We start from the raw sequence: 24955 nt of genomic DNA on the forward strand, positions 1-24955 counted from the left end.
GCTTCTTGTAGGAGTAATTTCCACACTTCTACCACCCTTTGGTTGGTGCAAGTAGAGCAATGTGCACAACACCTATCACCCCCTGAACTCTAGTATTCCTACCTTTCAGAAGAACCCGTGATTTCGACACTCTTGCTCTCTGGGTTCCAGCGGGAGCTTGGTGTAATTGTTCGCTCGTCTGAGCAACGTATCAATAACAGGCCCCAAAGCGCTCGCACAACCTTGCTGGGAGATTAAGGCCTGCGAAGGCACTGGTGACCTCTCTGACATCTTGAAATGAACCCTGTGCAAACCTGCTCCCTCTTGTTCCTAATAAGTCAATGGTGTCTCAAAAGGGCCCCCGATTCTGCTGAGAGTTACTCCAAACACTACCCCCTATGTCAATGCAATACAATAAATCACGAATTAGTCATGATCCTCCAGCAGTTTAAATTCAGTAACGACCCCAAACTCTCAAAAAGAAAGCATCACACTTTCTCCTTCTGTTCTTTTCAAAATGACTGCCAGTTGGACGGAACCTTTACCACCCTCAGTTCCCACTTTTCATGGGGGCAGCCTATACTTGACCTTGACCAGGAAAAGCAGAGGAAACGTGGTCCCAAGGTGTAATGTCTTTTGTTATGCACTCTGCACAATTGGCTGTGTCAGGCGCTCCAAAGTGAATCCCACAAAGCGCTAGAGGGGATTGGGGGTGGGCGGGGAGGTGGGTGGGTTGCAATGCATGTATGCAGTTTTGGCTTTCCAGACCGGCGTTATAGACCTGGCCTTAAAGATCGGAGCTCAGTTTCCGCAGTGCTCTGCCCCCAACACCCTTACAGTTGAAGCGCATAGTAGAGGGAAATTCGCCCAATTCAATGTGGATGGATTCAGAACTTAAAAAAATATTTCGGCATGTGGGCGACATTGGCAATGATACGTGTTTTGCCCAACTCCTCCGATCTCAGTTGGCCATGATAGGTTCTAAATGTAATAAATGTTTAAAAATCAAACTTACAAGTCAAAATAAATTGGGTAATTAGCACAGATAAAATGTTTATCTGTAAGTAATTCCTGTTGTGATACAAAGTGCAAATGTATCAGTAGAATTTATAGCATTGCCATAGGCATCTGTTGGAGATGGAGAAACGTTATGTCAAAATCATAAAACTGCAACACATGGAACAAAGTGTTAATTTAGCACACAAAATAAGTTTAATATTGCTGTTTAATCAAAGTCATTTTAGCGTGTTTTAATGTTTTAAATTGGTTTGTAATGAATATCACATGATTATTTCAGTTCAGTTTGGGGAAAATTGCTTAATTATTGATTCGCTACTTTAATTTTTAACAGAGTTCAGAGACCTGAGATTGGTGGGCCCAGAAGCGCCATGTGCGGGAGAACTGAAGGTTTATTACGGAGGCCTGTGGGGCTCCGTCTGTAGCAGTCTGTGGGATTCAACCAATGGAGAAGTCGTCTGCAGGCAGATTGGCTGCGAATCTTTTCACCAATCAGTGATCAATCCCATTTCACCAGGATCGGGACCTGTTTTAATGGATAAGGTTCAGTGCAACGGGACTGAGCCTTCACTGTGGGAGTGTCCCCATACTGCATCGGACCAGCAGAACTGCGAAACTGGGGCGATTGTAGGCATCTTTTGTAAAGGTATTTATGTTGTTCCGAATTACTGTTGGATATTTTGTTTCACTTGTTTTAATCATTTGAAAGAGAATTATCCACAAGATGCGTTCCATTCACCACCTTTGTCACACACTGAGTTCCCAATCTCAGTCGTGCAGTCACGGGATGACATCCAGCGAATGTCATCCCGTGACAGCGCATCAGTCCCATCTTGCCTGTGCCGGCTTTGTGAAAGAACTATACATTAGTTCCATTCCTGCTTTTTCCCTACAGCCTTGAAAAGTATATATCCAATATTACCATTGAATCAGCTTCCACCACATGTTCAGACAATGCATTCCATTCATAGTCATAATAACTGGCTGAGTAAACTCAATTCTCATCTCCCCTGGTTCTTTTGCCAATTATCTTAAATCTGGACGTCTGGTTACCACCCACCCTGACACTGGAAACAGTTTCTCCTTGTTTACTCTATGATTACCCATCATAATTTTTAACACCCCTATTAAATCCCCTCTTATCCTTCTCTGCACTAAGAAGAACTATCCCAGTTTCTCTAGTTTCTCCACATTGCTGAATTCCTCATCCCTGGTACAATTCTGGTAAATCTCCTCTGCAGCCTCTCCAAGCCCTTGACGTCCTTTCGAAAGTGTTGTGCCCAAGATTGGACACTATACTCCAGCAGAGCTCTTAACAGTAATTTATTAAGATTTAGCATAACTTCTTACACTTCTTACAGCAGGGAGACAGGATGAGAGTTCGTTTGAACTGTTTATCACTGGGCGGAAAATGCGTGAAATCGAATGGCCCCCATTTTTACATCTGACGGCGCTGGTTTGAGGACTCCATGTCTGGCAGCACTTGTTTGTGACTTTTGGTGGGATTGATGTTAATGTTGGCTTTTGTTTTCTGTGATTTTAGTTTCTGTGTCTGTCTCTGTCTGCTGAATCTTTCTGAACCCACAGGTTAAAAAAACAAAAATATTCTGCACAAAACACAAAACGCAACTGATAATTAGAGTTTTTCTGTTTACTTTCAAAATTCAACTCATTTGTTTTTAAGTTGAAAATGAGTATCTTTGCCTTTGTTTACCCGTCCCTTTGTCTCTCCCCACTCCCTCTGTTCTCCTCCATGTGATTGACAACTATTAGGAATTCGACAAGTTACATTTTCTAACTATTAGCAACGCACCACTGGTAACAAAGTTATAATTAGATGCGTCAGGTCTGCTTTCAGAAATAAACTCATGAAAACTGAAATGGAGATGAAAAAGGACAACTGCCTTTCTTTCTCCCACTTTCTCTCTGGGTGGTACTTTTAATTTCGGCAAGGACGAAAATATCTGGTAGTGGATTAGGTGACCTTTATACTCGCTGCCTGACTTTCCTTTCCATTAAAGTTAATTAGAGTTTTCCTCTTTGTTTTTAAAATTGAACTCATTGAAGTTAAAGGTAGGGGAAATTGGGCAGTGTGTATAATGGTTGGCTAAACCACTACCGCCTTTTTACGCCCCAAGAGAAATTGAAAGTTGTACTCTCTTGCAAACAAACTCACACAGACAGGCGTATTAGTGATTGGAATCTCTACATTTTCAAACTTTGAACATAACATAAGTGATAAATCAACACTTTATTTTGCTGCAAAATTATTCTTTGTTTAAAAAATGAGCTTAAATCGAGGTGAGGAAAGACACTCTGGGGTAGATTTTTGTCTTTACCCTGGGCATTAAATACAATGTGGCTTTTCTACAGAGTCCAATTGGGTAAGGAGGATTGCAGACCAATAAAAGAGCCTGCCGGATTTTCATTCCATTAACATAAATGGATGCACAATCGCGTGTTCTCTGTTAAGGACATGTTTGGGCCGACCTAACTTCCGACAGCAAAAGCTGTGAGGCAATGACTTACATCAAGGCAGTAAAGACAGAAGTCTAGCATTCGGTTTTCCGAGTTTAACACACTTTCTGAAATTTATGAAACACAAAACAGGTATGTAGTCAGTACTGTCCATCATGTTCTGATTTTATCGCCCCCACTCTCACTCGCAGGAACCCAATTTGTTTAAAAATTATATAAACGTTACAGAAAAAAGCATATGATATTTGTCTTCCAGCTGTTATTCCAATTTTTAAAAAAAAATAAGCAGAAACATTTAGAAGATAAAAACGTGTATATTCCAGCTACTTAGTTGAATAAATGGCACCGGTGCATTCTGGAGAACTGGGAACACAGCACATGCTCAGTCTGGACAATCTGACTGAACGTCACAATTTTTTTTTATTCGTTCACGGGATGTCGGCGTCGCTGGCAAGGCCGGCATTTATTGCCCATCCCTAATTGCCCTCGAGAAGGTGGTGGTGAGCCGCCTTCTTGAACCGCTGCAGTCCATGTGGTGACGGTTCTCCCACAGTGCTGTTAGGAAGGGAGTTCCAGGATTTTGACCCAGCGACAATGAAGGAACGGCGATATATTTCCAAGTCGGGATGGTGTGTGACTTGGAGGGGAACGTGCAGGTGGTGTTGTTCCCATGCGCCTGCTGCCCTTGTCCTTCTAGGTGGTAGAGGTCGCGGGTTTGGGAGGTGCTGTCGAAGAAGCCTTGGCGAGTTGCTGCAGTGCATCCTGTGGATGGTGCACACTGCAGCCACAGTGCGCCGGTGGTGAAGGGAGTGAATGTTTAGGGTGGTGGATGGGGTGCCAATCAAGCGGGCTGCTTTATCTTGGATGGTGTCGAGCTTCTTGAGTGTTGTTGGAGCTGCACTCATCCAGGCAAGTGGAGAGTATTCCATCACCCTCCTGACTTGTGCCTTGTAGATGGTGGAAAGGCTTTGGGGAGTCAGGAGGTGAGTCACTCGCCGCAGGATACCCAGCCTCTGACCTGCTCGCGTAGCCACAGTATTTATATGGCTGGTCCAGTTAAGTTTCTGGTCAATGGTGACCCCCAGGATGTTGATGGTGGGGGATTCGGCGATGGTAATGCCGTTGAATGTCAAGGGGAGGTGGTTAGACTCTCTCTTGTTGGAGATGGTCATTGCCTGGCACTTATCTGGCGCGAGTGTTACTTGCCACTTATGAGCCCAAGCCTGGATGTTGTCCAGGTCTTGCTGCATGCGGGCTCGGACTGCTTCATTATGTGAGGGGTTGCGAATGGAACTGAACACTGTGCAGTCATCAGCGAACATCCCCATTTCTGACCTTATGATGGAGGGAAGGTCATTGATGAAGCAGCTGAAGATGGTTGGGCCAAGGACACTGCCCTGAGGAACTCATGCAGCAATGCCCTGGGGCTGAGATGATTGGCCTCCAACAACCACTAACATCTTCTTTTGTGCCAGGTATGACTCCAGCCACTGGAGAGTTTTCCCCCTGATTCCCATTGACTTCAATTTTACTAGGGCTCCTTGATGCCACACTCGGTCAAATGCTGCCTTGATGTCAAGGGCAGTCACTCTCACCTCACCTCTGGAATTCAGCTCTTTTGTCCATGTTTGGACCAAGGCTGTAATGAGGTCTGGAGCCGAGTGGTCCTGGCCGAACCCAAACTGAGCATCGGTGAGCAGGTTATTGGTGAGCAAGTGCCGCTTGATAGCACTGTCGACGACACCTTCCATCACTTTGCTGATGATTGAGAGTAGACTGATGGGGCGGTAATTGGCCGGATTGGATTTGTCCTGCTTTTTGTGGACAGGACATACCTGGGCAATTTTCCACATTGTTGGGTAGATGCCAGTATTGTAGCTGTACTGGAACAGCTTGGCTAGATGCGCAGCTAGTTCTGGAGCACAAGTCTTCAGCACTACAGCTGGGATGTTGTCGGGGCCCATAACCTTTGCTGTATCCAGTGCACTCAGCCGTTTCTTGATATCACGTGGAGTGAATCGAATTGGCCGAAGACTGGCTTCCGCGATGGTGGGGATTTCGGGAGGAGGCTGAGATGGATCATCCACTCGGCACTTCTGGCTGAAGATGGTTGCAAACGCTTCAGCCTTGTCTTTTGCACTCACGTGCTGGACTCCGCCATCATTGAGAATGGGGATGTTTGCAGAGCCTCCTCCTCCCGTTAGTTGTTTAATTGTCCACCACCATTCACGACTGGATGTGGCAGGACTGCAGAGCTTTGATCTGATCCGTTGGTTGTGGAATCGCTTAGCTCTGTCTATAGCATGTTGCTTCCGCTGTTTAGCATGCATGTAGTCCTGTGTTGTAGCTTCACCAGGTTGGCACCTCATTTTTAGGTACGCCTGGTGCTGCTCCTGGCATGCTCTTCTACACTCCTCATTGAACCAGGGTTGATCCCCTGGCTTGATGGTAATGGTAGAGTGAGGAATATGCCGGGCCATGAGTTTACAGATTGTGCTGGAATACAATTCTGCTGCTGCTGATGGCCCACAGCGCCTCTCCAAGCCACTCCAAGCCCAGGCTGTTGGGAAAGTTTGAGTCCTTGAAACAAAACATTTATTGTAGGAATTAAAAGAAACAATAAACAATTCACAGGGTAAATTTAATCGTGCTTATTCTGAAGTATGTACTTTTTATAAAGACCTTACTTGAACATTACAACTCTCAATTAAATAGACAATGAATGGAACACAATGTTTTTTGCTTTAGAAAACATTTTCAGTGTTGTGTGGCGAAAACATAATAGAGCTCCACCAACAGGCCAGAGACTATGATTTTTTAATTCATACTCGTGATATGCGCGTCGCTGGCAAGGCCACCTTTGATTACGCATCCCTTGTTGCCCTTGCGAAAGTGGTGGCGGGCTTTCTGCTTGAACCGCAGCGGTCCACTGTGTTGTTAAGTAGGGAGTTCCAGGATTTTGACCCAGCGATTGGAAGGAACGGCGAAATATCTCCAATTCCGACTGGTGAATTGCTCGGAGGGAATCCCGAAGGCGATGTTGTTCCCATGCACCTGTTGCCCTTGTCCTTCTAAGTGGTGGCGGTCGTGGGTTTATGAATTGCTGCCGAAGAAGCATTGACAACATTATGACAGATGATACGAGATATCGGGAAATCGATTAGAGATGTGGATATATGAATCGCAAATGGGAAAAGTTGGCAAAAATATAACAACAGGAAGTGAGGTTGGTGGATAGAAAATATTTCACGTGATTCATAGGCAGATGATGCTTCAGATACAGTGGGCACATAACGTTATAAAAAACCCCAAAGAATTGTCCCTTCAAGATATAAGGTACGTAACAGATTTCTGGACACTGCAAAATTCCAATACGACTTCAGTAAAAACCTTGGATGACAATGATGGGATTCCCTGTCGTGCCAGCTGAGGTGAGGCTTCTAGTCTACAGTCATAGAATGTTACAGCACAGGTGCAGTCCATTCGGTGGGCCAAACCAGCCACGGTGCATATTAGCCATCCAGTCCAACCGCGCTCTCCTGATCATCAGCGATAATGTATTGCAAGATCGAAAATCCATGCGTGTCGGTCTGACAGAATGTCGAATGTGAATTTTTGAAAGGCCTACGATGGGTGCCCGTACGTAAAACTTCAACGGGGGCTTAACCAAGGCCCTCTTGGTTTTATACTCCATGCTCTAGATACAAAGCCAAGGACTTTGTCCACGTGTGTTGTCCCGGTGCTCCTCCACTGCATTTAAATTATCATCATTGAAGGTGTACTTCATTTCCCTATTCGCACTTCCAAAATGTATTTCTCTCTGCCTGTGCTGTATTTGTGTTGTATTTAAATGCTAATTCCTTGTGCGAATTGGTTCCGCTCTGTTTGCTGTATTTATCGTGTTAATTGTCTCCTCAGTATGTGCTGTTGATCACTGCCTGTGGTCTATGTGCTATATTTGTAGATTTAACTGCTTGAGCAGTATATGTGATAGTTTTTACATTTAGTGCAAATTGCCATGAGATCTGTTGTGCAGATCACTTTCAACTCGAGGTGTCTCCTGTTGAAATCTGTGTAATATATTTAAGGTGACTGATATAAAACTGCATTTTCTTTCACAACAGTTAAACAAACGGTGATGCTGGTAGGTGGAGGTAGTCCTTGTGCTGGGAGAGTTGAGGCCGGTAACTTCCTTCGGGCTAATCGCATTATTTGTGGTCGAATGTGGGATATGAACGAGGCTCGCGTTTTGTGTAAATATCTGGGCTGTGGCGACGCTGTGTCTGCATCAGGGGATTCTCGGTTTGGAGTTGGAGACTTGCCCGTACTGCAGGTTGAAGTTCGTTGCAAAGGCACCGAGGACGACCCCTGGAAGTGTGACCTCAGACCGTTGGCTCACAACAACTGCTCTGAGGAAGAGGAAGCAGCTGGTGTCGTTTGTTCAGGTAATTTCCTTGTCTGTAATATTTTAGAAAATGGCAGAACGTAAAGGCATTTCGCCCACAGCAAAAAGCCACGCAAATTGGGCAAGAATGTACCGTTTTAAAATATTGAAAGTTATGCACTCAATTTGGAGGCTGACAGCTTCAGAAACAGAAGGCAAGGAAGGTTAACATTTATAGATTTATAAATTAAGCATTTCTTTATTCGTGTAAACAAAATAAGTAGTTCCTTCTCCAACATGCTGTTGTTTGATCAGGAATATAAACAATAGGGGGCCAGCCTTTCTGTGGTTGGAATAAAGCAGGAATGAATATTGACACTGCCGTGTCAGCCAATTCGTTGGAGGCAGGACGGGACTTGTGGTTTTAATTTACTCATAAACTACAGCAAACAGAGTCTCCCGAGTACAGCAGGATTATGTCTCCAGCAAATTGCATTGAGTGGAGGATAGGTACATAATAAAAATGGATTGTTTCTCCATCAAATTGCAGTGAGTGGAGGATAGTTATATTATACAAATTATGTGCGTAAAGTCAATCCCAGTTACTTTCAGCAGTGCGGCTCCCAGGCGTGATTGACAGGGGAATTACCCAATCATCTCCATTCTGGCCGTGAATAATAGTGTCACTGCATGCAGTCAAATGCAAAGCAGAAAAGGCATATTTAATAACAACTTTTCAGAACGATGCCTAAATTTAGCGGAACACGCAATTTTTCTAACAGCCGATTGTGAGAAATTGGATTTTATTTGTGTGGTTCCAATCAGGACACTGCTGCAACTATACATATTTTACGCTCTGAAGCACAAGCTTGACTGTGGACACTTTGAAAAGTCTGAGAGTCCACTACGAGGTTGTTTGTAAAGAGGATCTAAAAGCGAGATGTAGCCCTTTACAAGGAGCTGATTGTGAAGGTTCTGGGTCGCAATATTATAGAGAAGAGCCGGCACACGTTTTGTTGGCTGTGAGAGGTCAGCCCAATGTTGCCATTAAGGATGGAGTCTAATGGTTTTAGACAACAAATAATCATGGTCATAGTAACAATTTAGTTGAGTGACTTTCTAAACAGCACTGCCAAGATACAGATAGTGTGTAGGTACTGAATACAGAGAACAGATAATACACAATGCATTTGCTTCAAGTTACATCTGTTCGAACAGACAAGAGCTGTGCTACCTGTATCTCTACCAACTTGTTTACTACGAGTTGACGTCCTTATCTTATTTTTAACCTCATGTTTCTTTCGCATATTATTTTTCAGCAGTTCATTATTTTATTAAGTTATTCACACACCTTATGGCCGATGCGTTAGTTTAGTTTATAACATTTTATTGTAACAGATTGCAGTAACTGAGTAGGGATTAAAATAATTATATTGTAAGAGATTAGAGTAACACTTTAATGATTACAACCATTTTAACCCAACAGATAGTTTTAAGCTTCAAATGGTGATAATAACATTTTGTTGGTGTAATCTCCGGTGTGAGATGATGTATCACGGTGATATCGGGCCTACTTTTTTTACTTTATTCTTGTCACTGAGATTTCAGAAATAACCTGAAATAACAGAGGGAGGGATCAAATGATATCGCTGCTCTCGGATTCCAGGAAGTAAATGTGTTCAACTAAACACTGCGGTTTATGTAAAATTGTATAACAAAAACAGTAAATTATTTATAAGAATTATGTAAAAGATAATGAAATGTGGATTATATTCAGTCGTGAACTGTGGGTTTAAACAAAAGGCAGATTCTTCCAGTAAAAGCATTTTTATTCTTGTTTTAAGCCGTTTAACGAAGCAAATCCTGTTGATCATTTTTTTTTTACCATTTGTTTAAATATAAATAGGACATAGGCAGCCAAGACTGATTGGCGGAGCTGACGGATGCTCTGGAAGATTGGAGATACAGTATGGAGAGACCTGGGGAACTGTGTGTGATTCGTACTGGGATTCCCAGGACGCCCGTGTGGTCTGCGCAACACTGAAATGTGGGGAAGTGATATCAGTACCCGGAGGGGCTCAGTTTGGAGAGGGAAGTGGTCCTATATGGCAGGATAGCTATGAATGTCGGGGTAACGAGACCATTCTCTGGGACTGCTCCACTACACCAAGAAATCAGCTCAACTGCACGCACAGAAATGATGTCAGTGTAATTTGTTCTGGTGAGTCTTAACATTAACTGAATGTGTGTGTGCGTGTGTGTGCATATGTGTATATCCGCACATGTATCTGCCTGTATCTGAATCTGTAAATATGAGTGCATGCACCTGCGCAAAATTCGTATGCCTGATTTCAGATAGAGATGGAGACAAACTGACAGATAGGTTAAAGTTTGTGCAATTTCTCCAATAGACTCGACCGCTTTTTAAAAAAAAATCTCTAATCATCCATCATTTATAGGATAAACACCGTTGAAGCTCAGTATGAGCCACAAACCGCAGCTGCCATTTTAACATCGGAGGCTGGAAATGACGCTGTGATATCACAAAACCTGTTCGGAGCAAATGCCTTTTTTTGCCGCTTTAACGGAGACATTTGCTGCTCTAAATAAACAGAGGAATGTGACCCCAATGTACCGAGTGTCAATATATTAATATCATAAGGTGTACTAAGGCTCAAATTCCAGAAAAACCTGGTGCCTGACAAAGTGTACATTAAAAACTCCCGGCTGCTGATCGATTTGTTCTTATCCACCAAAAACTGGATCAGAAAAATAAATGTCCTACAGCCGCCGCACCCCATCCCCTCCCCCATTCACAGTGCGTACAGCTTCCTTCCCTGCCGCCACTTCTGCTCCGCGTTTCAAAGGAAGACTCGTCGCACCTTTTCCTACTTTACCTCCGACTTTTCCAGAACTTTAAAACTATCGAGTTCCTCCTATCCCCATTCTATCCTTTTGTTCTGCAGTATTCAGGCTAATAAAAGCCCCAAGCTTCGCATAAGCTGATCATTTCATTCCAGTTTACTTCTTCCTTTGTTCAGAATCTTTGGTGTCATCCTCCCACTGTGGGGCCTCATTCTTCACCTTGCTTCTCAACAAGAGTCTTGGAAGCAGCATTACCCAGACTGTCCTTCCCTTTTAGTGTGACGCTGCAGTGCAGTGTTAACTGTTACAGTGATGTCCTGGATACCTTGAGAACCTGTCTGTGTGGGTTACAGTGACTGTCACCCATTGCAAGGTTTATCAGTCAATCCTAGCCCAACTTTAGAGCTTTGAACTCTTCTCTGTATGTACGTTTGTTAGGTTACATTAGCCAAGGACTCTCCAATGGAATATAAATCAGCTCAATTATGTTTATTTTTGATACACAAAGGACAAAAAGGGCCGCGCTTAGTTGGTGGTGAGGACACCTGTTCAGGGAGAGTGGAGATACTACTGGGTGACACCTGGGGCACGGTCTGTGACGCACACTGGGATTTACAGGATGCGTCCGTGGTTTGCAATCAGCTCGGTTGTGGGGCTGCGATATCAACGCCAGGAGGAGCGTTCTTTGGAGAGGGAAAGGGTCCGATTTGGAAGGATATCAACGAATGTAACGGCAATGAAATGCGTTTGAGGGACTGCCCCGTTGCATCATGGGGGCATCATCAGTGCACACACAGAAATGATGTTGGCGTCATCTGTTCCGGTAGGTGCTTCATTTATTGACAAACATTAATTATTCTCATAATTATTTTTATTTATTTGTAAGTATTAATTCTGGACTACGTGCGATGTCAAGTCCGGTTTACATTGGGGTAAGTAGGGAGACACGCAGCTGTGTGGGAGGCGTTCTGGGGTCCAGTGACCAGGATGCCAGGGTGATTTACTCCTCTTCAATTTGTCCTCATTGCGCAGCAGGAAATTAAAGTGAATCTAATTTAATACTTTCTTTGAGGAGCCTACCTCCAAATGTGCACTGTCCCTCCAGGTGCGCCAGATACAGCTTTGAATCAAAGTTCAAATCCCGACCTGCTGTTTGTACCTCAGTCCTAAGTGGATGGGTGTTCCTCAGTACGAAGCGGCTGCGTGTCCCTCACTCCCAAGCGGGTGGGTGTACCTCAGTCCCAAACCGCTGTGTGTACGTGTCCATTATTTCCTGATTAAATATATTTCTGTTGATTTATTGAGATCCCGCAACTTATTACCAGACCGGTCACAAAATTTGCCCCGGATTAGCAAATCCTCAGTAGAAAATCCGTATTTTCTCTGATTTCTCCTGTTATCTTCTGATATATTGACCCGTGTTGACCAAATATCGGTCGTGGAAGGTTCCGGTATTGGCAAGTTGATGACAGAACGCTGCAGAGAGTTGCGATTGGTTCCCGTTGGTAAATAAATATATGTTTCGACAACCAGTGCTCTTGTAGAATTGACGTGTGTTGGGAATTGGGACTTACGAATAAAGGTTAAAAGTTGGAAGATCGTACAGACTAAAATATATTATCGTAGCAAATAATTAGAGATATAAATCAAACAACCAGTTTAACCATTTTCAAAAAATTGTTCCCAATGCTGTAATCAGAAATTATTAGAGATTTTCGATAAATGTAAAAAAAATCTCCTTCAGATCTCAGTATTGAATTGAATTAACGAGGAGCCCGAATAAGCATTGTGCAATTTATTCTTCTGCACCATTTAGACTTTATATTCAGTATTCAAATACCAGAGCTGAGTTTGTGACAATACTTTCATTAACAACAATAATCGATCACTAATACTGAACAGCAATCAATAAGAGTGTGCATGGTATTTTATACCAAGCACCGATTATTGATAAGTACCGATTATTGATAAGGACCGATCATTAATAATAAACATAAATAATTAGTGATGAACACTAATGATTCATAAGATTCACCAAAAAATTATGCACCAATTATTGATAAGAAGAATCAATAATTGAAAACAAGCAGCAATCATTATTAATACATACGAAGCATTAAAAACAAACATTAACAAGAATGATTAATAATCAGCATTGATCGTTAATGATACGCAACAATCATTAATAAGTGCAAATATTTAATAAGGGCTGACCGAGAATTAAAAGCACTGCAGACCAGGAATACAATATAATTGTAAAGAGACGGCTCTTATAACCAGTTTTTACCTAACTACCTGTATGAATTCTCTGCTGTTTCCCTCCTCTTAGTTAATTGCAAGTTTTCTTCTATACACAATGAATGTCCAGTCACTCTCCAACCCTCTGCATTTTCATTGAGCAACAATCCATTTCTTAATTTGTTGTCGGGTTGGGCGATACTCACAAGGCCGCAATTTACTGCCTCTCCCTAGATGTCCTGAATTTTACAACACCAAGTTATAGTCCAGCAATTTTATTTTAAATTCACAAGCTTTCGGAGGCTTCCTCCTTCGTCAGGTGAACGATGTGAAAATGAAATCCTCGAAATGAAATAGCATTTATAATTCACAGAACAATGCTTGGTGATTACAGACAGTTTTTTCAACTGCCCGTTGCCAAGGCAATCAGTGTGCAGTCCATCACCGGCATTTCCACATCATAGATGTCCTGAGAAGGTGAATGTGGCCCTACTCCTTGAACCGCTGCAGTCCAAGATATTGAGCCAAATATCAGCTTATTTACGTCAAGTTCAATCCCCACTTACAGGTTACTAAGCACATTCGGTATCGCTTTGAGTAGGTTATTAACACATTTGTGAAGGTCGTTACAGTAACTATACCCTTGACCTTCACTTGATGGTATCCCTCCCTTCTTTCTTCTGGCCAGTCTGTAAAGGACTTGTCCTCCTGAACACAGCATTTCTGACCGAGCCTTCCCTTGAAACATTGACCTGTCTCTCTCTTGTAGATACTGACGACATTGTTGTGCATTTGCAACATTTTCTCTTTTTATTAAACTTCGTCAAAGTGAAACCACACAAAAATATAAACTTGTATATTTCATGTCCACAGTATGATCTTGTGAACACTTATTTCAAACGAACATTGACGTCTGAATTGTAATCTTACAGCTGAAGGTTGGCAGCTGAGGCTGGCCAATGGAGAGAGCGGTTGTGACGGCCGAGTGGAGGTTTATTATGGCGGTGTTTGGGGGAGAGTGATTGACAGTCTGTGGAGTTTCAATGATGCAGATGTAGTGTGCAGACAGCTGAACTGTGGCTCTACTGTAAGTGTTTACAACCAATGGAAATTTGGACCAGGCACCGGGCCGGTGTGGATGATCAATGTCAGATGCAATGGAAGTGAACCCAATCTGTGGAACTGTAGTTTTACACAAGCGAACCCGTTTTCTACCGCTGATGACGTGGGTGTGGTTTGCTCTGGTAAGAACGTATTTACATAGCTAAAAATGTACATCCAGAATATCGTGTTATAATATGAATAATCGTGAATTTCCCGTGGCCTTGCTCACGGCAAGTGGGGCGAGTGTGATGGGGAAAGTATGGAGGGAAAGCGTTAAGAGGAAGTTAAGCATGACACTTACAGGAAACGCAAACTGTACACAAGGCTTTTGACACAGTACTAGTCGATGTCCCCTGAGGGTTCACACGGGGTCTGCAGCTCAAGTTCAGTTTTCACTTGACGCAGTGTAACATGTTGAGGAAAGATGAATCCGGGAAACCGGCGTCATTCGGTCCCATGTTAAAGCAGTACATTCTGTTCTTATTACTTTAAGAATACTTTGAATATATATTTTTATTTACAGTTAAATAGGGAATCTTAGTTCAATTTGGGAAGCAAAGAATGAGAGTTGATTGGACCAGAGGAGTTTCTCCGCAACATCGATTGAGCAATGGGAAAAATACAACTGAGGAGATACAGCATCACCACTGGTGGGAGGATCCAATTATAGTTTGACAAGTTTAGAGAAGAGTGTCCAGCGCAAATCGGAATTTAGACAGTTAATGCGCAGAATATGGGCAGAATATTAATAAAATACTAGTTGATCTCTGTGGCATTGCACACACGTCATGGGTACAGTGTTAATGTTACTGGACTAGTAATCGAGAAGCCTGGGCTCATAATCCAGACAATGTGAGTTCAATTCTTACCATGGCATCCTTAAAATTTGAAAACAGTTCAAAATAAAAATCGGGAAATTAAAGGATGATATCAGTAAAAGTGACCGTGAAGCTGTCGGATTGTCATAACCGAACTGGTTCATTAATGTCCTTTAGGGAAAAGAACTTGCTGTCCTTACCCGATCTGGTCTATATGTGACTCGAGTCCTGCACAAACATGGTTGACTCTTAACTGCTCTGTGAAGTAACATAGCAAGCCCCTAATTTGTATCACCTCCTGCTCAAGGGCAACTAGGAATAGGCAATAAATTCCAGTCTTGCCATTGACGACCAAAAAAAATGTATTGAATTCAGGAGAAGCATCTTCATAAGGAATTCAGATCCAATTTTAAAATCATAGATTCGGACCTTATTTTTATGTTCTTATTTTATTCCCTCCCTTCACTGGTAGCACTGCAGCACCTACATTGGGGGAGGCAGCAATTAACAAGTTTGCGTAGATAGTTTCCATTATAAATGTGGGCATAGGAATTTATAATGGCAAACATTTGGCAGAAAATTTTGACAGACTAATCGTTGTTACAAAAGTAATTAGAAACAGTATAACAATGCATCAGTTTGCAATGGATCGACTGGGAGCCGTGCAGAAACTGCTTCCTGTTCCGGATACAGTTCAATATGATTTTCATGTGTTGTAGATCATATTCCGATAAGGTTGGTGGATGGTGAAAGTCGCTGTGCTGGAAGGGTAGAGGTTTACTACAACGAAACCTGGGGAACTGTGTGTGATGATTCCTGGGATTTAACAGTCGCCCAAGTTGCCTGTAAACAGCTGAAGTGTGGACAGGCTGTAAATGCAACAGTTTCCGGTTGGTTTGGCCCAGGATCGGGGATTATCTGGTTGGACAATTTGAACTGTTCAGCGAATGATTCGGCTCTGTGGGAATGTCGGAGGGGGCCGTGGGGCGACAGCGACTGCATTCATAAAGAAGATGCTGGAGTGATCTGCTCGGGTAAGATGTATTTTAAAATATGCGCAACTTTGCACTCGAGTTAAAGTCCGATTCCTTAACAAATATGACCTGAGAACAACTGATTTGTAACCATAGTAATCACGGAATTTTAAACTTTACGGCCTCGTGATTTACATAACCAATAGGAATGCTCGCCGATCTACTGAAACCAATTCACAAATGTAGAATATGTCTGTAAGAGACAGCCCAATATGTTCCAAAATACCTCAGCTGAAATAATAGAATCAGAGAATGATACAGCACAGAAGGAGCCCGTTCGGCCCATGGTGCCTACGCCGGCTCTTTGAAAGAGCTATTCAATTAGTCGCACATCTCAACTCTTTTCCACATAGCCCTGCAAATTTAATCCCATTCGTGTATTTATCTGTTAAATAATTGTCATTTTGCCACTTCTGAGATAAGCAACCTGTTAACAGTGACGTAGTTATTGCACAGAAAGAGGCTGATCTTTTGTTTCTACATTTACTGAGGCGAGTTCATGGAATCAGACAAAGTTATGTCATAGAAGTGGCTATTCGGCCCATCGTGTCCGTGGCAGCTGAAAAAGAGTTATCCAGCTGAATCTCACTTTCCAGCACTTGGTCTGTAGCCCTGTAGGTTACGGCACTTCAAGTGCACATCCAGGTACATTTGAAGCTTTCTGCCTCTACCACCCTTTCAGGCAGTGGGTTCCAGACCCCCACCACCCTCTGGGTAAAAACATTTCTCCTCAGCTCCCCTCTAATCCTTCGACCATATACTTTGAATCTATGCCCCCTGGTCACGAACCCCTCTGCTAAGGGATAGAGATCCTCCATATCCACTCTATCTGGTCCCGTCATAATTTTATGTACTGCAATTTAATCTCCCATCTGCCTCCATTGTTCGAAAGAAAACAAACCAGCCTATCCAATCTTTTCTCATAGCTAAAATTATCCAGTACTGGGAACATCCTCGTAAATCTCCTCTGTACCCACTCAAGTGCAATCACATCTTTCCTGTAATATGGTGACCAGTACTGTACACAATACTCAAGCTGTGGCCTAACCATTGTTTTATACAGTTCTAGCATAACCTCCCTGCTCTTATATTCTGTGCCTAAGTTAATAAACGAAAGTATCACGTATGCTTTTTTAACCACCTGATCTACCTGTCCTGCTACCTTCAGGGATGCGTGGACATGCACTCCAAGGTCTCTTTGTTCCTCTGCACCTCTCAGGATCCTCCCCTTTATTGTATATTCCGTTACCTTGTTTGCCCTCCCCAAATGCATTACCTCACACTTCTCTGGGATGAATTCCATTTGCCACTTTTCTGCCCACCTGACCAGTCTATTAATATCTTCCTGCAGTCCACAGCTTTCGTCCTCACGATCAACCACACGGCCAATTTTTGTATCATTTGCAAACTTCTTGATGAAGGCCCCTACATTCAAGTCAAATTCATTAATATATACCACAAAAAGCAAGGGACCTTGTACTGAGCCTTGCGGGACCCCACTGGAAACAGCCTTCCAATTGCAAAAACACCTGTCATCCATTATACTTTGCTTCCTGCCACCGACCCAATTTTGATCCAACTTGCCACATACCCTTGGATCCCATAGGCTTTTACTTTTTTGATCAGTCTGCCATGTGGGACCTTATCAAAAGCCTTGCTAAAATCCATGTACACCACATCAAACGCGTTACCCTCATCGATGCTCCTAGTTATCTGCTCAAAAAATTCAAACAAGTTAGTCAGGCACGACCTTCCCTTAACAAATCCATGCTGATTAATCGGCGAATTAATCTTTTCTAGATTAACTCGATTAATCCGTGCCTTTCTAAAAGACGATTTATGCTGTCCCTCAGAATTGATTTCAATAATTTGCCCACCACCACGGTTAGACTGACTGGACTACAATTAATCTGTCCATCTCTATCTCCCTTTTTAAACAAGGAGTTAGAGCGAAAGCGAATATTAAAGCACGCTCTTTGTCCTGCAGAGCACATGGCGATAAGGCTGGAGAATGGACCCAGTCGCTGCCAGGGCAGAGTTGAAGTTTTCTATAACGGGACTTGGGGCAGTGTTTGTTCTGATTCTTTTGGCCTGGAGGAAGCAGAAGTGATATGTAACCAGCAAGGTTGCGGTTCCGCCCGATCTGTGCACCACGATGCCACATTTGGAAAGAGTTCTGGGCCGATCTGGCTCGATGACGTGAAATGCCGTTCTCACGATTCTCTCTTATGGCAATGCCCATCGTCACCGTGGGGTCAACATGACTGTAGCCACCTGGAAGATGTCGGAGTCATTTGTTCAGGTAACAAACTGCAAATGGAACCCGTTTCTTGTGGAACGTTTCACTAAAGTAATGGATGGGAATTGTTTTACAGAAATAAATCCGAAGATGAACGACGATGAGGCCGATACGAAGAAAGCGAAAAGGGGACCAGTTCCCGAAGATGCCGGTAATTACTGATATGGATATTAATAAGGATCGTGGGATATGTGACCTGGGATTTCTTTCCCATTGGTTTATTTTTAATGTGTGTGTGTCCATGCATTTTTGTTTATTTACAATCCCAGGTGGCTTCAGTCTGTCCAACACCTCATTGATTCTTGTAAAATAAGGGAAAGTAAAGGGACATTCTTTGAGTCAGACACGGTCAGTGGATGGGTCAGTTGTCACACAGGCGGCACCAGCTCTATATTCGACACTGTGGATTGTCCCATTGCCTCTTGGCGGGGAACATTCAACGTTTCTATTCTAAATTCTGGCATTGTGGGTTGTGCGTAACTCTCGCTCGCCGATCTATGTAAGGATCTCAGTTAACTGAGGCCAGACTGGGTTTAATAAAATTCGTTCCACTCACATTTTCTGACGTCTTTCATTAAACATCAGCAATCCTGACTGTGAGCAGTTATTTTCCGCTGTACACGTTCGCCATCTAGTTAATCTGCGTCCCGCCAGACTGTGGCACAGTGGGTTGGGACTCGGACAGGACAAATAAAGGAAAGTGAATGTATCCAAGTGCAAGTTAAAGTTCTCAGGTACTTATCGTGTACCTTTTGGTGCAGAACTGCGGCTGGTTGCAGGATTCAACAATTGCTCCGGAAGAGTTGAAATATCCTTCAGTGGTACATGGGGAACAGTGTGCGATGATTCGTGGGATCGACACGATGCAGCTGTTGTCTGTGGACAATTAAACTGCGGCGACCCAGTCTGGGCTCCTGAAGAGACGCTCTTCGGGCAAGGAAACGGCACCATTTGGATGGACGAGATTAAATGTAAGGGAAGTGAGCTATTCCTGTGGGACTGCCAATTTTCAGCAACGGGCCGCCATGACTGTGAGCATAAAGAAGACGTCGGTGTGATATGTTCCGGTACGTGTTTTTTTTAAAGTCTCGATTTTAAAACTCTCATCCTTGTTTTCAAATCCCTCCATGGCCTCGCCCCTCCCTATCTCTGTAACCTCCTCCAGCCCTACAACCCTCCGAGATCTCTGTGTTCCGCCAATTCTGGCCTCTTCCGTATCCCCGATTTTCATCACTCCACCATTGGCGGCTGTGCCTTGGCCCGAAGATCTGGTATTCTCTCCGAGAGCCTCTCCACTTCTCTCCCTCTCATTTAAGACGCTCCTGAAAACCTATTTCTTTGACCAAGATTCCAGTCACCCATCCTCATATCTCTTTATGTGGCTCGGTGTCCAATTCTGTCTCTCTTGTGAAGCGCCTTGGGATATTTTATTACGTAATAGGCGCTAAATGAATGAAGTTCTTGTTATTGTGATTGGACTCCAGAGGTAGACAATACTCTCCAGGGACAACAATAGGATTCGTTTCAGTTTTATGCTGGAATAACGAAGCATCTCCCACTAGTTAAACTGAACAGCCACATATTTCCCGTCCTCATCCAGATGTTCTATAAAATTATTTTATTTGCTTTGTAACGACGTCAATCTGCTACGAGTGTTTTTACTGAAAGGGGTAACATTCAGAAACGTCTATTCTTGCTCCAAATGTCACATGGCGAACAAAAGCCAGATGTTACTGCACAGGTACAAAGTGCACATTTGACACACAGTCCACTCTGAAAACCGTTCCACGTGTTAGGAACATGGGAACAGGAGTAGGCCATTCCCCTTGGGACTGTTCTGCTATTCATTATTTTTTGCACCTGTCCACTAGATTTTGGTGATTTTTGTACTGGGACCGCAAAATCTCTCTTCTCCTACATAGTGCCTAGCTTCTCACCAGTTAGAAAATATTGTGATCTTTCTTCCAACGTGGATTGCCTCTCACCTCCCCACGTTGAATTCCATTTTCCTCAGTTTTGCCCACTCAATTAATCATTCTTAAATGGCCGACCTCTTATCCTGAGACTATACGCCCTCGTCCGAGACTTTCCAGCCAGCGGAAGCAACCTCTCAGCACCTATCCTGTCAAGTCGCCTTTGAATCTTTTCTGCTTCAATCAGATCACCTCACATTCTTTTAAACTCCAGAGCCTATAGGCCCATTCTACTAAATCTCAATGGGACAAACCTCTCATCCTAGGAATCAATCTAGTGATCCTTCGTTGCACCACCTCCAAGGCAAGTATATCCTATTCACTATTTACTATTTACTGTGCCACCTAACTTGGTGTCGTCAGCAAACTTGGATGCACGGCACCTCAGGATTAAATTATCGACCCGTTTGACCTGCGGCCCAATGTCTGTCTTGAACTGATCCTTTACTACACTGATAGCACCCGCAGCCCTGAGTCAGACAGTTGTGGCTTCAAGCCCCACTCCAGAGACTTGAGCACATAATCCAAGCTGACACTCCAGTGCAGCACTGAGGGAGCGCTGTCTTTGAGATGAGAGGTTAAACCCTGTCTGGACCCCGTCTGCCCTCTCAGGTGGATGTAAATGATCCCATGGCACTATTCAAAGAAGAGCAGAAGACTTCTTCCCGGTGTTCTGGCCAATATTTATCCCTCAACAAACATCATTAAAAAAATCTGGTCATTATCACGTTGTTGTTCGTGGGGCCTTGCTGTGTGCAATTTGGCTGCCGCACTTCCGACATTACAACAGTGACGATATTTCAAACGTACTTCATTAGTTATAAAGAATTTTTGGACGCCCGAAGCAGGTGAAAGGCGCTATATAACTGCAAATCTTTATTTTCTTTCTTTCAAACGATGCAATTAATCGTTAGCGGCAGCTTCAGATCGAGAGCTGTGGACAAGACAAAGGATGTAAGATTTAGATTGATACTGAGATTTCTTAACTGGGTTAGAATTAGTTTTGTGGAGCGTAAGGATAACCGTAAACGCGACAACAGAACTACTGTCATGTGATGGGACTCATCCCCAATATCACCCATGAATATTTCAGTGCGAACCGGTTTCTGTATCCGTGACTTAATGAAATAATTGGAACCGATTTGCCCTTTATTCACATTCAGTACTTTTTGTTACAGCCCATCAGCAGTATACAGAGCCGCCCAAACAGCAGAGACTCTCCATTTTCATCATCCCCGGCATTTTAGGGGCCCTTTTCGTTGCCGTTTCACTTGCTTTGGCCTCAGAACTGCAGAGAAGCTTCCAAAAAGGTTGGTGACTGAGTCGGGAAAACTCCTGGCAAATAAATGTTGTGTCCTCCTGCTGCTCATCTTTTCCAGCCATTGTTAAATGTTATTGGAATGGGCGGAGAATCAACAGAAAGACCAATAAATCCAGAAAATCATCTGAGGGTAATGTGCTCAGCACTGATTCTCCTTGTGCTTAAATCAACCAAACGAATCAAATGTCCCCTTAGAAAATCAATCATACGGGCAGCCTGAGCGAGAGCCGATTTCCTTCAACACGGAAGGGCTGGTTTCCCTCTTCGTTGCGCCTGAGGAAATGTTAAGTTCCCAGTTGCTGTGAATGTAAAAGGGGCAAAGATGCGCTATGTTTCGGCCTCTCTCCCATGCCTTGGGATTTTGTAAATGGGCGGGACCTGGATCTGCATCTGCAATAGGCGCGTGTCCATTTGTTCGGGTAAGGCCTTTCGGTCTCGATCACCTCGAAATACGCCCATGGCGCTCCCGGACGTCTCAAGAAGTTGGCAGTGGTGGAAGTGCAAGGACCCTCCTCAGAGCTGGAGGGTTCGAGGGGTGCCCGGGAGCAGGCCAATCGGAGCATCGCAGATGATAGGCCAGTATTTTTCATTACCTTAGCAGGATATTCATGCGTTTGCCAGGCCAGCAGCAACCAGAGAGCCTCGAGTCCCGCAGCCCGGAGCGGAACGGCAGTCTTGTTGAGCCGTTTCCTGTTACAACCGTAGTTCCTGCCGCAAGGTCGTGCCAGGAGTTGGTCCTGTGCCGGGAATGCGCCGAGGTTGTTCTATTGACCCCAACCAGCAAAATAGGACGCTGAGAGTTCTTGACGGGCGTAGCGCTCTTCAGGGACGGGAGGAAGGGGAATTTCGCCAATATATCAGAATCAAAATAATCGATAATTGCCGGAAAGCGATAATGAGAAATGGAAAGAGGAAAATAGAGAGAGGAATAACTCTCGAATCTTGGTAACCCGATATTCTCCCGTTCTTGGAATTGCAGGCGGCAGAAACAAAAAACATTCTCCGACTGGATTTGCTGAGCCGGTTTATGAGGAGATCGAGATTCAGGAGCCTGGGGCAGGACTCGGTAATTATCTTTAAGATTTATGTAAATATTTCGTTTCAAGTTAAATGATCATCTTTGTATTTTAAAATTACAATGTGTTTCATTAACAGATTCACCCTCTCTCAGTTCAGTGGACAAGCTGGAATATTATATAGACAGTGATTTACATGAAAGTGACGGAGAAGATCCAAATGTGGAAGGTAGGACAATTGGAGAGTCTGTCCCACGGCGACCCCTCGACACAGAGCGACATAACTCAACCAGCCACTCACAGTCACTCTCAGACACTTGAGAAACATAGCCATCTAACGATAGACTATTTTAGTGCGGACTTATTTCATTAACACGGACTCTATTTAAAATGTGTATGTTAAACACTGCCCGTATCCACCAACTCAAACACACTGGATACATCAGCCGAAGGATGGTCCTCTCTTTAACTGTGGCGCGGAAGAAGTCATTTGCAGTAATTTACCCAGAAATCTGCATGCATTGGGATCGAAGGCCGATACGTTCACTGACAGATGCCTGATAATTGGTTATTCTTGGAATAAAGAGATGTTACTCTGGAACTCCTGCAGCTAAAGGGATTTGGAAACATCGTGTAGATTTTTTGCGTCGTATGAAACCTAGAGATATAACACTCTGTCGGTATTAGTAATGAGACTCCATCACTCTTGTGTTACTCGGTTCGAAAGGACACGGGCCTCATAGTAACTGGGCCGTACAGAAACCCTGCATCTGCACACCCTTCACTTTAATGGTGTTAGTACTGCACCTTATAAAAAAGGCAGAACATCAGTGTCAGACAGATGCCTGTGGAATGGGTACAATCTGTTTTAACCCAAAATTTTCCTCTATTTATTTTCCAAGTTAGGGATTATTGCCAGGAGTTTGTTCCCAATCGCAGTTCCGGCCTAATATCAGCCGCGAATATAACATTTCTGTGCTGTTACTGATGCGAATTTGCAAACCTTACCCACGGCCTTGAGTGAGAATCACATTTCCTGAAAATAAATCCGTCTCCGTGGACATTTACGCTCAAATTTCTGTCTATTGTTGGCCGTTCCGTTAGATTTTTATGAACTTAAACATTCTGCGATAATTTCTAGTCACGCCACAGAGAAATTACAGGAACAATAACTACAGAATTAGATTATCGCAGTAATAAGCGGCCCGCTTCGGAAAGTTGTACCGCAGACCCTCCGGCCGTTGAATCCTTCACACACGCTGTCACACCGCTGTACCGGAACTGTCGCTGTTTCTCTCCTGGCCCATAAAATCAGAGACAATGAAAGCGGCCTCACCCGCCATCCACTGCGGTATAACTCAAGTCCTGTGGAAAGCCACTTGGTCCACCTGGGAACTTTGTAAGGGAATTCCTAACGTTTTGGCAGGGCGCATTCCTGGGCTTTCGGCTTCCATTTACATTCATGGCTTCAGCACTCAAATGTAAACAAAACAATTCCGCATCGGCGAGCTATACAAAACAATTTTAACCTCACACCTTCCCTTCCTGTAAATTTAACCCACTTTAGTTACAAAGCGACTTATTTCATCAACCTTTAGTGGCGTTTTAGTGCGTCAACAGAAAATAAGACACAGTTCTCTCAATTAAATGAATTTGAACCATTGTGTCGAGTGAGCGACAGCAAAATGGATATCTAGATTGATGAGATGGACTGATAGCAAACCAATTGGTAGTTGGATTGACTCACAAACAGATTATGCGATGGCTCCACCAATTATTTTGGTTACTACGTTGTCTATAATCAGCTCAATATGTATGTCTCTTTTTTAGGTTCCTTTACTCTCTTTGATGCAGAATTCGGAGGAGAATATGATGATGTTCAATAATTTGAAATGGAGTTGTGAGGACCACCTTCGCTTGAGTTACTCACGCTGCAGTTCGGAGAATTACAGACACCCCTGCCATTTGTGAATTACGTTTTGAATTTGATTTGATTCAGATCCCGATATTGGAATTCGAAAATAGCAACCAGCAGATCCCCATCGTCACTGATGGGGAATTTCCAGTGGGAAGATGCCTGCAATAAAACAGGACCATCATTTGTTGTGCGCAGAATGGGAGTTTACAATTTGCATGGACCCAATCCCCGGTTTGAAATCTAAAATGAGTTTAGTTTGGATTTGATTTGTTTTTAGTAATTACCTTGTACTTTACACAGCTCCTGTCCTGACCATTTGCTTTTTAAAGATGCATTCATAAATGGCTGGAAGTTTTCTTATTAGTTTTTACACCTGCGTGCTTTGAGGAACTACGCTTGGTCAGATATTGTTCCTCATCCTTAGGTTCTGGTTTTCATCAAAGTGATGATCCTAATGTTGTTTCATCGACAGAGGACAAACTGTCTGATAGGCAGCCAGTGACTTTATAAG

The 24955-nt window shown here is 43.4% G+C and overlaps 1 protein-coding gene and 1 long non-coding RNA gene across 2 annotated transcripts; both read left to right on the top strand.

Annotated features, from left to right (window-relative positions):
• Positions 1-14099: 14099 nt before the first annotated feature.
• Positions 14100-18266, top strand: LOC137331727 (scavenger receptor cysteine-rich type 1 protein M130-like). The gene is made up of 3 exons (XM_067995714.1): positions 14100-14205; positions 15603-15917; positions 17905-18266. The coding sequence occupies exons 1-3, from the start codon at positions 14100-14102 to the stop codon at positions 18264-18266; spliced, it is 783 nt and encodes a 260-aa protein (XP_067851815.1).
• A 3177-nt stretch (positions 18267-21443) lies between these two features.
• On the top strand, positions 21444-24688 carry LOC137331224 (uncharacterized). Its single transcript, XR_010965404.1, has 4 exons — positions 21444-21499; positions 22490-22576; positions 22666-22755; positions 24357-24688. It is a non-coding gene; the product is annotated as an uncharacterized lncRNA (long non-coding RNA).
• The last annotated feature ends 267 nt before the right edge of the window (positions 24689-24955 follow it).

This window comes from Heptranchias perlo, chromosome 13, assembly GCF_035084215.1.
Source record: "Heptranchias perlo isolate sHepPer1 chromosome 13, sHepPer1.hap1, whole genome shotgun sequence".
Classification (NCBI taxonomy): Eukaryota; Metazoa; Chordata; class Chondrichthyes; order Hexanchiformes; family Hexanchidae; genus Heptranchias; species Heptranchias perlo.

What these genes read in the sequence shown, in the direction of transcription:
- LOC137331727 (XM_067995714.1), top strand. Translation starts at nt 14,100, where the DNA reads ATGATCAATGTCAGATGCAATGGAAGTGAACCCAATCTGTGGAACTGT. An exon ending in CGTGGGTGTGGTTTGCTCTG is followed by an intron (nt 14,206 to 15,602) that starts GTAAGAACGTAT and finishes CATGTGTTGTAG; the next exon opens with ATCATATTCCGATAAGGTTG. An exon ending in TGCTGGAGTGATCTGCTCGG is followed by an intron (nt 15,918 to 17,904) that starts GTAAGATGTATT and finishes TTTGTCCTGCAG; the next exon opens with AGCACATGGCGATAAGGCTG.